General features: G+C 40.5%; 1 protein-coding gene across 10 annotated transcripts in view; it reads right to left on the reverse strand.

Moving 5' to 3' along the window:
* Positions 1 to 450: 450 nt before the first annotated feature.
* The window catches only part of LOC135484450 (heterogeneous nuclear ribonucleoprotein L-like), a 73,556-nt gene continuing 60,175 nt past the window's right edge, over positions 451 to 13,831 (reverse strand). For 6 of the 10 annotated variants that reach the window (XM_064765925.1, XM_064765923.1, XM_064765931.1 and 3 more), the window contains 12 exons: positions 9,715 to 9,795; positions 8,997 to 9,065; positions 7,689 to 7,748; positions 7,218 to 7,244; positions 6,838 to 7,013; positions 6,342 to 6,572; positions 6,043 to 6,164; positions 5,632 to 5,762; positions 5,263 to 5,336; positions 5,077 to 5,140; positions 4,752 to 4,847; positions 451 to 4,441 (listed from right to left, as the gene is read on the reverse strand). In XM_064765925.1, coding sequence (XP_064621995.1) covers positions 4,392 to 4,441; positions 4,752 to 4,847; positions 5,077 to 5,140; positions 5,263 to 5,336; positions 5,632 to 5,762; positions 6,043 to 6,164; positions 6,342 to 6,572; positions 6,838 to 7,013; positions 7,218 to 7,244; positions 7,689 to 7,748; positions 8,997 to 9,065; positions 9,715 to 9,795 — 1,181 coding nt within the window. In that variant the 3' untranslated portion in view covers positions 451 to 4,391. The remainder of the gene's footprint in view (positions 4,442 to 4,751; positions 4,848 to 5,076; positions 5,141 to 5,262; positions 5,337 to 5,631; positions 5,763 to 6,042; positions 6,165 to 6,341; positions 6,573 to 6,837; positions 7,014 to 7,217; positions 7,245 to 7,688; positions 7,749 to 8,996; positions 9,066 to 9,714; positions 9,796 to 13,831) is intronic. The other 4 variants (XM_064765924.1, XM_064765928.1, XM_064765927.1 and 1 more) reach the window with 4 other exon arrangements.

The following is a 13,831-nucleotide window of genomic DNA, read 5'->3' on the forward strand; positions in this document are numbered from 1 at the left end:
TGCTAGCTATGGGTAATGGTGTATTTGGGGACAACCCGTCTTGAAGACAGATCAGTCAGAGAGCTCTGCTGGGCACCAGGCTAATAGGGGAACAATCCATCTTGGAGACAAGCAACCGTGCTAGCTCTGGGCGATGGTGTATTAGGGAGCAACCCATCTTGAAGACAGACATCAGTGCTAGCTGCTGTTGGCGATGGTGTATTTGGGGAGGTGGGATATAGGCCGTCTTTCACGCTTGTGACTCGTGTAGCAGGAGGAATAGTCCCCGGTCTTTCACATCTTGGTCCAGGCCTCTTCCAGCTGGTTATCAATTCCAAGGTGGCTCATTCAGCAGATTTGCCATCTTTGACCCTGGCCAACAGAGTTGCAGTTGTAATAGCAATTTATGTGCGTAGGACGACTGACTTTCCTGGCTCCATGTTGGTAAGAAAAGGATCTCAAATACACAGCTATTTTTATATCATGGACCAGTTTTATTTTGGACTGCAAATTACAAAAGATTACATGACAATGAACTTAAGAAAGTGCTGCCACCTGGGGCCCATCACTGACACTCATTCATAAACAAGCGCTATGCATTGTCAAGATCATTCCAGATAAGTTCCAGGCGCAGTTAGATATTGCTTCACCTGCAGGCCCTACCAAAACAATGTCCAGGCACTTATATCATAAAACAAACATATTTCGATTGCGACAACTTTTATGGGAACATTATCAATGACCTTGAATGATCCTGCCTGTTCTAGTCAAACTCTACACTCCCCCAAATCCATGGAATGTGACTTTACACACACAGAAAGAATCTAGGGACCATGCAAGAAAAAGTTCTCCCAAAAAGACGTGTACTTGGAAAGACTTCAATGAGACAGGATGGAACAACCATTGTGAGGTCAATTTTCTTAATTTGAATGGAAATCCAGCTTTGGATATGCAAACTTTTTTCACACTGACCCCTTGTAGTGAGTGATAGAGCCAAAGGATGGCATTGTAAGACGCAATCATCACATCATAATTAACAACAGGACGATATAAAGTTCTGACCCTTAAAAAACAAAACTTTGTGCATCAGATTTAAAACAGCTATGTGATGACTCTCATCATTCATTTCGCCTTCAGCTATATAAATCTAAAATTTCGTAGAATTTAAAAAAGAAAAACACAAACATCATTAGATTTTCAAAAACAGTAATTGGTGCCGCACGTTGAAATTAACCCTCGCATGTGAAAATGTCAGAAATACAAGAATGCTGGGCAAAGTTCCCCTCATAATGATGTTTCAACAGCAGAATAGTCTCACTCTTACTTCCCCACTCACTCAGATGATAACAAATATGTCTCATGTTGATTACATGTTACTCCTACATCCAATGAATATCCTGACATATAAATAGGTCTCATGCGATGACTGTTCATCTCGTAAGATCTGACATTTTCATTCACGGAAATGAAACCTCAAGTTCAATCACATTGAGCTAAATCGTATTCAGCCGTTTAGGCGTAGGCCACCATTTGTCCAGATTTCCTAATGATAGCCAGTGATTACAGCGACATATATATGCATTCATAACATCGAAATCAAATATCCATAAAAATTTCGCCAGCATATCCTAACAAATTAACACACTCCCTGCGTTATCGATAGTGAACAATGCAACCTTGTATCCAGTGGTTACGCCAGCCTCGTCCCCTTGGCTGTGTCCCATGTCGGGGAGTGAACATCCCTGGAGACCAGGCTAGTGCTCTACACTTTCTCAAGAACAATGAACCAACTTGTGGACAAGGTTGATGACATGAACATGATGAAAAATACAGAATGAACATAGAAATTGTATTTACAAACAGAAAATACATAAAGGCTTTGATTCATATCTGAAAAACAAGGTCTTTATATATTTTTCCTAATAACTCTCTTTCCACCTCTATAAAACCCTGAAGATCAAGATTAGAATTGTCTCTAAGGTAAACGTCTTGAGATACCCTTTCTTAAGTTCCCAGCAAAGTGTCAAAGAGGTGAAAATATTCTGTCCTAGAACCAACAGTATTATCTAGTTAGACAGTGTAGAGTGGTATATTTGATATGAAAAACTGGGTGACCACACACTTCAGAACCAGCTTGTCTAATAAATGACTCAGTAGGGTGTTTTCACCAAATCTATGGCATCCTACACCATGATTGTTTTTGTCACACCCTTTACATAAGACTTCAGATTCTTCAACTAGATAAAAATAACCTTCTATACTCTCTCAATGAATAAGTCATGTTAACAAGCTTCAAACACCCACTCCACCAAGAATTACTCAATAACTATTGTAAGCTGCAATAGAAATCTCTCATGCCTTCCCCCAAAATTCCCTCTTAGATAATTTAAATTCAATCTATTGCACAAATGTGTATTGCAGATCAAAACATTTGTCATTAGGTTCTTCCCCCTTTGAGTCAGACAGTTATCCATCCCCCTTCTTCAGCATCGAACCTTTCTATAAGACGAGTTGTACTTCATGAGCTTTTTACCACAGGACCCAACTTTCAAATACACGTATTTAATTCTGCTGGACATGACCTAGCAAGGACTCCCCGAAAATGTGCCAGCAGTTATACACCCAAATCTCACTTAGGTTCTGAATTCGATGTCTATCTGAATAAACCGATCCTAACCAAACATAATACCTGGCATTATATTTCGTAGGGCAGCCAAAGTCCCAAGAAGCATTCTGTCAGTCAGTCCAAGCAAAGAGCACCTCTCCGCGCTCCAAGCTTCAGGGATGCCCACTGATGAGATCAAATTAATTGATTATAGTAGTACATTTACCATATTGCAGGAAAAACATCTTCCAAGATGGTTGTGACTGACAGAATTGGCTGCCCAGGCAACACGGCAAGGGCTATCCCAGATTACACTGCTTGACACATAAGTTATCAGTCAGTTATAACTATACCAAACTACAAAATGTTCTCAAGACTCAAATGATACGTAACTCTTCTTCAGGTTACATAATGCAAAACATGATGTCATAATAACTTTTCAATATACAACAAAATCAGTGAAATTGAATGTCACTCAAGTCTCCCAAACCACGTCCAAGACAGAATTTCCACCGTTCCTACTCTTTATTTTCATGATCAACACACACTCGAGAAAGAACACACCTAACTTCAACTCCTGCTGGTGCATTGAGAAGAACACGAGGCTATGCTTCACTGAACTGGGCAAATATTAAGGTACCGACAAGTGTGTTCGAATATTCATAGCAGATGTGAATAACGTTGTACAGATAAGCAGATTAATACAGCAGTAACAGAAGATATTTCAACAATGATACGTCCAAGGACGAAGGGTAACTTGATGAATACTTGCCAGCCTTATAACCCTCAGCCCCTGTGCCAGGCCCAACCAAAACAGGAATGGTATGTCCAGTACGCAGCAAAGACACACATTCTTGTAAACCTAGGTCCTAGAGCAACAGTCTATAAAACTGAACACCACACAGGACATATCAACCTGAAGACAGTTCTGATAACTACCTGATACTAGCAATGCATTTGTCTGATTTGTTCCTCTATTTTCTTTAGATCTATAAGGCAGCTTCAACATCTAGTCCTTATGTATAGGCATTTATTTCCTAAAAGATTTCCGTCCCTTTAAAAAAACTAAACTTGCAACAAGAGGAGAGCAGTAGATACTAGCCTAACATCAAAAGTACATTGAAATATCCATGACAACTTTAAGTTTGCCATCAATCATACCAGGCTGTCATTGCCATCTATGTAAAAATAAGACTTTAGTTGTATAATTCAGGCACTTGTAACTATTTCAATCTTGAGATCAGATACTGATGAAGGAAACCACAAGATTTTTAACACGCGCACAAAACTGACGACTGTTTCATGCACCAGACGAGTATCCTCTCTAATCGCATACCAAACAGACGTCCAACCTCGGTACAAATTGACTGGTGACATAACCTGTCAGGCACGGGCAGACGCCTCCACACAAACATCCCTGTAACCACTTGATGAAATCAGAACCTGTACTTTCTATGGTAATCAAAATATTGTTTACGAGTACACATCATGAGGTCCTGAAAGTTCTTCAATTGTTTGTAAATTCCCCTTTGTTTAAATGTTGCCACAATCCTCCCAAATGTAGACAATGTTCCTTCATTTAGTGTTAAGAAATGGTGCACTCAAACACGTGAATGCTAGAATCAGTCTTTGTGTACACGAGACTTTCTCCAGTACTCTCGCAAGTTCATATCAAAGTGCTCCATGTCCATTCCACTTTTTATACTGCCCCATCATTTCCATATGTTTGTCTGCACAGGCATTGAATAAAAATAGATGTGTCTTTGGTTCATGTAGTCTAGTTTTGTCTATCGTTGAATGAAGAGTGTCACTCTTTGGCTGAGAAACATAACTTGAAGATGTATGGGTTCTTTGCAGCTGAAAGAGACCAAGGAACTATTAGTTTTACGGAATGTAAGGCAAAGTTAAGCAACAAGTTAGAAGGAGGTTTGGTGAGGGAAGCACAATGGCAAAGTGGAAGAGCTCCGACTTGTGATCATAAGGTTGTGGATTCAAGGCTCGGCCAAGCGTCAACATGCTAACTCTCGGCTGCCCAGATGAACCAGGTTTGACCAGGAGATATGGAAGAGACATCATACCTGTACGGGACCAACAGCAAGCTGACGTTAACTGCTGACTTGATCAATCGCCCAAGTCTAGGAATCTACGATGCTGTCAAAATACTCACTTGAACATGTGACTTCAGCATGATTTCCTACGATCAATGCCTCAATGGCCTCCTGAGCGCTATCAAACTCCACTAGACCCGTTGAGCTTCGTTCAGCTGTAAAAAAGAGAAGAGGTTTTCGGTCTTCATGTGACCCCTGTAAACCTTCATTGAAATAACAACTGGTATCACCATCTTGTGATTCTTGTACCGAGCATCCTGCGTGTTCCATCACGAAAGCTTTCAATCAAAAATCCTTTGAACAATGCAATGCTATAATTCTATAACACAGAGTTGGAAACTGTAAGGAAGATAAATTCTACCACACTAAAACTACGAAACTTACGCTTACTTTTTGATGGAAATTGTCGAACTCGTTTTGGTGGTTTCACACCAAATTGTTCGAAGACCTGCAAAAAAACAAAACTTTTATTTTCGAACTACACTATCAAGTATTAGGAAACTCTAGGTTCTGATAGCAAACAAAAGTTGGAAATTCAAAAACACAGAAAGAAAAGACATCTTGACCTACCCTTTTGATATCATCCTCACTCATATTTGGTGGGGCGTTGAAATAATGTAACACCTTGGTCGGCTCATGAATGCGTGAATGAGGTTAAGGAGACATTCGTGATCATCAGAGAACTTTTTCACCTAGGTGCGGCCAAGGGCTAACTCCTGTCTGCCAGAATCGCTTGTGCCTCGTGAAATCTATGTTCAGAGAAAACCAGAAATCTTACTTGGGGAAACCAATGCCATACATGCATAGCCTTTCCACTGACTGAGCTTAGTAGCTCCTACTACCAGTTTAAACTAGAAAGGGGTGATAAGACAAAACTGCAAACCTAGCACCTTATTTGACCAATTCTACATCCAGTTTATGTTTAAGTTCAAAGGATATGATTCTTCTGAGCGGACTCTGGCGTTGTGAAGCGGTTGTTTTTGCTGCCCATAAAGTCCATGAATGAAGGCGTGCCATCCTGTAGGTCATGGGGGTTGGGCACATCTTGTAGGTAGGCTTGTTTTGATTTCCTGAAATGGTGACAAGAAGACATTATCATCATTATCATACACAACACTCCTCAGAAGGGACACCCTAATTGTTCTTTCTTCTCCAGTATTCAGTTAACTTAAACTTTTATATAGTTGGTCTTCAGGAAGGCGACAGTCAAACATAGCTCTGCTTCTGTTCGATGGTGCAAAGTATTCCTTAACCAGGCTTTTGTTCGAGCAACATTTACAGATGTCAGAGTCATACAGGGGCCCAGCCCTTACTGATCAGTGGCAAAGGACCTCCTCATTGAATACTCACCCGAGCTGCAACTTGTTGCCGAAGAAGAAGCAGTTGTTTAGATGGGCGATTACCCGCTCACATGATAACGGATCACCCATCTGGATCATGGCAGAACCTTCCTTGGACTTCAGGAACTTCGTCTGAAAAGAGAGAGAAATTTCAAGATTTTCAATCCATTTTTTAACTACACTGGGTTAGAACGAACTGAAATCCTGTCAGCTGTTTCTCAGCTTCTGTGTGAAGGTGGTTAGTCATAAGCGACAGTGTTGACACAGTGGAAGGGCATTTGACTTTAGATTGGAAGATTTGGTACTCACCCTGACAACATTCCCGTACAAGCAGAATAGGTTAAACAGTCTGGAGCAGTTTATTTTGTCCATGTTGAGGTTATAGACCATCAAGACGGCCCCTTGTTGGGCCTGGGTGCCAGCAGATAGAACAGGATCATTTATCATGGATTTCCTGTCTGTGAATCCCTTGCCCATCCCCAGGCCACCTGGACCAGGGAACGTCTGCCCAACGTAGCGCTCCTGGGGGAAACCAGCATCCTGGAAACAGACAGTTATATAATGATCAATAAAGACAAGGTAAGGACTGAACGGAGAAAGGCAACATGGTCAATTCTATTCAGCCAGTTCTATGTTCAAAGTCCATTGCTTACCTTCATTGAAGCTACTCTGGTTTAAGTCAAATTCATTGATAGAGACAATACTGTTGAAAGGAGCAGCTAGCTGTTATAGAGTTAACTCAGTTTTCATTTGAATGAACCAAGCCTGGCAACACATTGGTTGACCAACTGGCAACACTACTTACACTGTATGGCTCATGGCGGCCATACTCGGCCTCATATTCTGGAGCCCTTCGGAAGGGAGCAGGCTGACCATAGGCCGGTCCCTGTGGATGACGACCAAACCCATTAAACTCCTCATGTGACCTGTCTCCACCGTGGAAGGAGTGGTGCTGATGTGCCAGGTGGTTTCTACCGGCATCTGAAACAGGTCGAATAAGTCAGGTAACGCCCAAGTAAAGTTCCAAGCAGTGGCAACTGATCCTGGTTATACTTCGGACTCGAAGTGGTGCCAAGACCCACAGTGACAAATTCAACCGACAATACAGTCACGACTGTCCATTGAGAACATCTTCTTTTCTTCTTCTAAACAAAATCCCGATTTTTTGTTCAAAGCTCAACATACCTTTTCCATTCTGTCCTTCTGGTGAATCTATAATAGAAGAAGACTTTATTTAATACAAAATGGTTTGACATGAGAGTTTGTAACATTTCATGAATAAGAAAGCAAAGAAGCAAGTCATTAGTTTTGAAATAGAATTGAAATCATGATTGACTTTCCACCATCAGCACTTTCATCAAGACAGAAAAAACACCAAAAAAAAGGTTTTGAAAGAATAAAGTATTATTGAGAAACCAGGTATAATGAATTTCAATAGTTTGAAAAGAAAAGACTGGATACATTTTGTAAACACATACAAAGAATTTGCCAAGTTGATGAGATTCCTTCAGAGGAGATCAGGGTTTTTTTGCAGACACCCAACATCAATGCACACAGCAAACATATGTATAATGGGAGGGGACGAGGACTCCTTGATAAACTGTTGTTAGAAGGGAACAAGGTTAAAGCGACAGGGATATGTGTTATAAATCTTACTGTAGTGTGGTGCTTCGAGTGCAGGTGGCACTGCATCAGGCATCCCCGCTTCACCACGCGCTGTAAAGGAAGGGCAAGGCTTAGCACTGCAGCATCTCGGCCAGTAATGAGCAAAACGTAGTCAGTCAGTCTCAAACTTTAGAAACGACAACCAATAATTCATGGGATGCCCTTTTTATGACTGAAAGATGCTCCATCTTGCAACATTTGGCAGAGACAATAGCAGATGCTGTAAAGTTATCAAGATACACAAAAATTTTTTGAACATTTTATATCGGCAAGTAAATTTGATTACGTTGTTTTGATGTTTACAAAATGTGTAAAATTTGCCTATTTTCCAGACCAGCGCCTCTTGTGGTGGAGCGGCCGGTGTGTCTGCCTCCACTGATTGTAGGGAACATGACAGACCCCATAAGTCAGCCATTCCGTTCCATCACAAAGATGCTCAATGCACTGATCAGGAAAGAGGAGAACTGTTGCCTTCCTTTGCTCCATGATGTAGGGATGAAGGATGCAGTGTTACCAATGTTGACTTCCCTCAGAAGCAGAAACCAATTCATACCCAAGTCTCATGAGATTACATTTTGATTGCCAGTGTGTCCACCTGAAGTCTACACAGACTACAGAATGATTTTCTGCTGTTTAAAGCAATTAAACTAATAACAGCTCATCATCCAGTGCCTCTTATTTGCAGAAAGATTAGCCGGGCTGATTTTCATGAACTTGGGGAACAGTTTCGTTGGCATGGTTGCAGTAATAAGACAAACATGATTAGTCAAATCATCCTGAGCCATCTTGACTATGGGAACGTCTGCTCAATGAATGGAGAGCAGGACGTGGAAGTCATTGATGGATCAACGTGATGAATGATAAACGCTTTCTCACACTAGGGCTGTTAGAGATTTTGCTATGTCAACATAATTCCACAGGCACTGGACGGACATACATAATCTGATGTACACTAAACTGGTTCTGAGAGTAAAAAGCCTGTGGAAATAGTAAACCAAAGCAAAAACTCTAGCTAAAACATCCCCAGTGTGTAAAGGCCTTTGGGTTAGGAGGTTAGTGGTTACTTTTTACAAGGAGTATATCAAAAGTGTTATATGTTAGTTGGGGTTATTTTCATCAGGAAAAGGGTTCGATTTTAGGCACCATTCTGGTTGGGTATTTTGGTTTCAATATCATCATCTGACAAATAAAGTAGTCAATGCTGAGACAATGTTTTTTGAGTGCGAGTTTGGGCGGATATGCAGGTGAGGTGTATGTCAAAATGGAACCCTGAGAATGGGGACAGGAGAAAACTGTTACCTCTTCTGAAAGATTGGCTGTTCTCAAAACTTTGCCTTGATGGCGTGAGCATCACGCTGCCATCTTTATCTGCAAATCAGGCGTGCAAGAGATGGAGACGTGAACATAACGTGTACGAATGGTAGGATTTAGAGTGGGACGGCGCTCCTTCAACTATGCTACTTATCTGAAACCTCGTGTCTTATACCTGTTTTAGGCAATACTGCATGCATAGCACCAGGATCTTGCTCTCTTTGAGCCAATATTGCATGATTTTCCCAGTGGTTTTGCCTCATTGGAGACAATATTGCAAATAACTGTGGCATTGGGCTGGGCACATTATCAAAGTAGGACACAATCTTTGTCAGCATGGATCCCCTGTGTGTGTAGTGCAGTTGTGATATAGTCATGTTGTGATGCCTGTCACTTTGGGAAGGCTGTTGATCTTGTCAGCTTGGTTAAATGAGACAATCTCTCCAAGATGCATTCAAGTGCAGGAATAATGAATGGCCAATATTTTACAGCAGATGCAGTATTCCAGGGTTTCGAAATGATAAGGGGATTTCCTGTACGGTTCGCGGTAATAACCAAGTAGAAACCTCTCACTCAATGAATGCTTGCAACTTAAACTACAAAGTATTGGAAGCTTTGTTAAATATATGGTAGCTGCAAGTTTATGGTTTTATAGTCTGAGTATTGAGGACAAGACAAGCCTACATCAGGGCATATGGATACTCACTGTAGCGTATAGGCCCTTCACCATAGCGCGGGTCTTGCAGCAGAGGAGGGTTCCTAGGTGGACGGTCGACTGGTTCACGCCCTACAGAAAGCAGAGGACTCGCATTAGAACACAGTCATATAATACAAAAGCAACAAAGAAGGTTTCAGCCACATTTCAGGAGAGGACAGAGAGAGGGAGTTTACGCTAACAAGTGGAATGTTAGCGTCTTTTTTCTACACCCAAGAAGTGCCCTCTATCCAGGAACTCAGTGAAGCACATCAGTGCCGGCCCAGCAAAAACTCCTTCTCCTCCTTTCAGTTTACGACATCTACCCTTACTATTCATTCATGAGCATCCAAGGAAAACATCACACATCACATCATCAAGGAAGGTCCTCTCACAGCTGGCTCCATCCATTGCAAGCCTTGCATTTTGGTTTCAGCATCAGAACATAGATGTCTCCTGCAGCAAAACATCCTGAAATTCCAGCTTGTTACCACGGACGGAAAGGGCCTAACACTAACCACAGGCCTAATAATCATCTGGTTTACAGTCAATGAATCATTGATGAACTTAACATTGAATGCATTGAGCATAGGATGCCAAAGTGTCGCAAACTTCCAAGTTGCCAACTCCATACCTTCATTCCAGAAGAGTTACATGTACCTCTACCAATCAGATTGAGCACCTCTATCCGCAGATTCTCAAGCCTATAGATGATAAGCAATGATAAAGTATTATTCAGTCTTGAATTACGACGAGAGAGGAGACATTATCAAACAAAGGATGGAAATGCTTTCTTGTTGTTTTTGCTTGTTGATTTGTTGTATACGTCTGCAGAATGGGTGACAATGACGTCTGCAAAATGGGTGAATATTCCAGTTCTGAATTTATTTTGGAATACTTTTGTTCAGTTTCTTCTGTAGGAAGTTTTGGAATTGGCATTTGAGTTTATAAATTATGAATTATGTTGCCCCCCATGAAATGTTATGGAATTGGTCCGTTTTTGCTTGAATATGGTACATACAGGCAACTACAACTTGGAAGTCTGGTTTTATGTCAATTCAGCAAAACCCTGGATGGGTCGATGTCGCTTAGCTTTATTCAATTCTTGATGCGGAAGCCAAGTAACACACAGAAAGCAAGACATTTTATGACATTATAGCACATTCAGTCAGAAGAAAACAGCAGAAAATGGAAAATAAGAGACAGACAAATGGTACATGAAGACAAACTGAGAGTAAAAATAAAACACTGAGACCGTTTTTTCTACAGTGGTTTTTTCAAGAGTAACCATATTTTCTCCCAACCAACAAATTTTTGAAGGAAATCTCTCACAAAGTGAACACTCTTTACTGAAATGAAGCATTGGCCACCCCTTTGCAATTCATATTACAGTGCTCATAGTGCACAGTTAAATATCATAATTCTATAATGCAACTGGGAAACTTTTTTAGAAAATATTGACAGCCAGGTGCAATTCACACATTTATGCCCGAGATTATACATGGGAACACTGAACTGTTTATTTAAAATATAGGGTAATTTACCAACTAAAACAGCAACTCCAGTGTGAAAATACCATCATTCAGATATTCATTTTATATCAAGGCAAACCAAAAGAGCACTTCAGTAATCTTCAATATTGTACAAAATAACCCTGGGGCTCAGGTTAATAACACTGGGGCTCAGGTTATTAACCTCCACATACTCCTCATAGTAAATCCTTGGTACAAAACCTTAAAGACTTTGAGAGGGAGTAAAAAATGGCCAATCCATCGCCACCACAGTATCGTAGAAAGATGAAAGGAGGCACTGAGAGCAAACAGATTAGACACCAGGCAGAATCTACGAGGTGCTCTGATAAGAAACGCAATAAGTGAACATAACAGGCAAAGAGGATGCAGAAGAGAAGTAATAGACAGGAAAGAAGGGGGCATCTCATCATGCATTTGGTATAACTCAGCTCAACAGGTTTCCGCTGAAATTGGTTTGCCATTTTCACCAACCCTCAGAGTATCTGGGTTTATGATACAATGATACCCACCTATGTCTCTTTAGCAAGCTGAGGGGTCCCATGGTATACTGCTGTGTTCAAAGACAAGGGGTTCCCTAGCAAAGGCGAAGAAATTAGCAAACACTTGCCCTTGTCAGCCTGCCCAAGACAAAGCAATGAAATCAGAAAGCATTGAAAGTGCTCTCATTCTTAGAGATATATCTAAAACATCTTTAAAACAGCAGCAGATGTTGATAGGGTCCCGAGGTAAAGCCGTATTTACCCACAAGGGTGTCTGTGGCAAAGGAGAAACCCAAGCAACCAATCAGGAGAAATGGGGAAAGATCAAAGGAGTTAAGAAGAAAAAAACATGAGGTTCTTTTATGGTGTCTTTGATGGCATCGAAGATTACATCAATGTGCTCTGTGACAAGATCGTGGAGAAAGTCAGCATCAGAATTGACAGAAAATCTTAGAATATACGCATGTACCCAATTGTAGATTGGATTGGAACGTGTTGCATTAAAGTTAAATTTGAAGTGCGTTCGCCAAAACTCATTATGATGTTTGCTGACTGTTCATTTGTTTTGGCGCACAGAGGTGACAAGAGACAAAGTCTGAAGTGTATTTCACCTCTACTTGGCAATATTATCAGTAAGTATTCTGTGTAAATTGTACACCCGTTTTTGCCACGTAGGATTGAACTCAGCTCCAAGGAGCACACATCAAGAAAATAAGGTAAATATGACACAATGAGGTTTTTACCAAAGGCCATGAAATATTTTACACCAGTTTCAGCAGTTCATAAGAAGTGGCCATCTTTGATGGATGGGGAGATTAGTAATTCTGTAAGAAGGAGATTTCAGCCTCCAGGTTAAGGCAAGATATGCTCCTTGAATGTGGTATTGAATGGGTAAGTTGAAAGGAAGGTTTTTACCAAAGCATGATACGAGGTGTTCACATCATTCTTATATTTTTGGGAGCAAAGTGTCTAATGTGGTCCTTTGATGTTGTTGTAAATTGGTTCTGGTTTTGAAGTATTGCCCTAAGTTTTGAAAATGTTTCCCAAGGAATTAATATCAAACCTTCATCAAATGAAACATTTGTTTTACAAACCATCTCTCAAATGGATAACTTGGAAGATTTTGCAAGAAAATTGAAAATAAATGTGGTCTTAGAAAACACTGCTGAATGAAAAAGATCATTTGAAAACCGGATTTTACCAAATTTAGATTTTCAGATTACCTGCATGTGGTAAACAAAACTATAAATTCAACTAAAAGGTGAAATCGTGATAAAAAGTGTAACCAATTCTTTGAAAAGACAGAAAGGTAGAGATAAAAGACGACTGTAACATCACTAGAAGCAAATGCTAACATTTACATGTAACATTCATCAACCAATTAATGCACAGGAGCAAAATTAAGTCAACATGAAATACAAGTGCATCCAACTGAAAAATTTACAAAAGCTTTTTAAAAATTGTTCAAATAAATTTCGGGCCGAACAAAATCTCCACACAATGCTGCCACATCACGGCAACATAGAAACTGCCCACAGATGCATCAAGTCCAAACCTTACTTCAAGACGAGGCTCAAGTCATAAATAGCACTTGACAATGCCCCCTGGTGTGTTAAACCGGAGCTAATGCAGCGTCAGCGAACTCTTCTGGTGTAAATCCTGTCTTTAGGTTACATTCACTGCACATCCGATTTTAGATTTATAACAATTTTATTTTGTATAATCCTGGGTCGACACAGTGTTTTTAGTATTCTTGTAGATAACGATTGTCTCTTGTGCGTGTCTAATATCCGATGCTCGAGTGTGACTATGAATTTTAATCCTCAGTTTGCGTGTAGATGCAGCGATTTATCCTGATCTCTCCAAGATTTAGAATTGCAAGACTCAACATGGACTGTTTAAATGCAGGAATATTTGGCTCCCTTTGCTCTGTGATGTGATGTTTTCCTTGGATGTGTATGAAGTGTATATATTACGCATTTCCATTCAATCGTTTAAAGACTGAGAGCGCCCTCTCTATGACAATGCAGAAGGAAATCTGTTATCGAAAATTCCCTAATCATTTAGGGTTCCCCGCTTGCATGCCTAAACTGAATAGCGAACCAGGCATCTTGCTCA

Source organism: Lineus longissimus, chromosome 3, assembly GCF_910592395.1.
Source record: "Lineus longissimus chromosome 3, tnLinLong1.2, whole genome shotgun sequence".
Lineage (NCBI taxonomy): Eukaryota > Metazoa > Nemertea > Pilidiophora > Heteronemertea > Lineidae > Lineus > Lineus longissimus.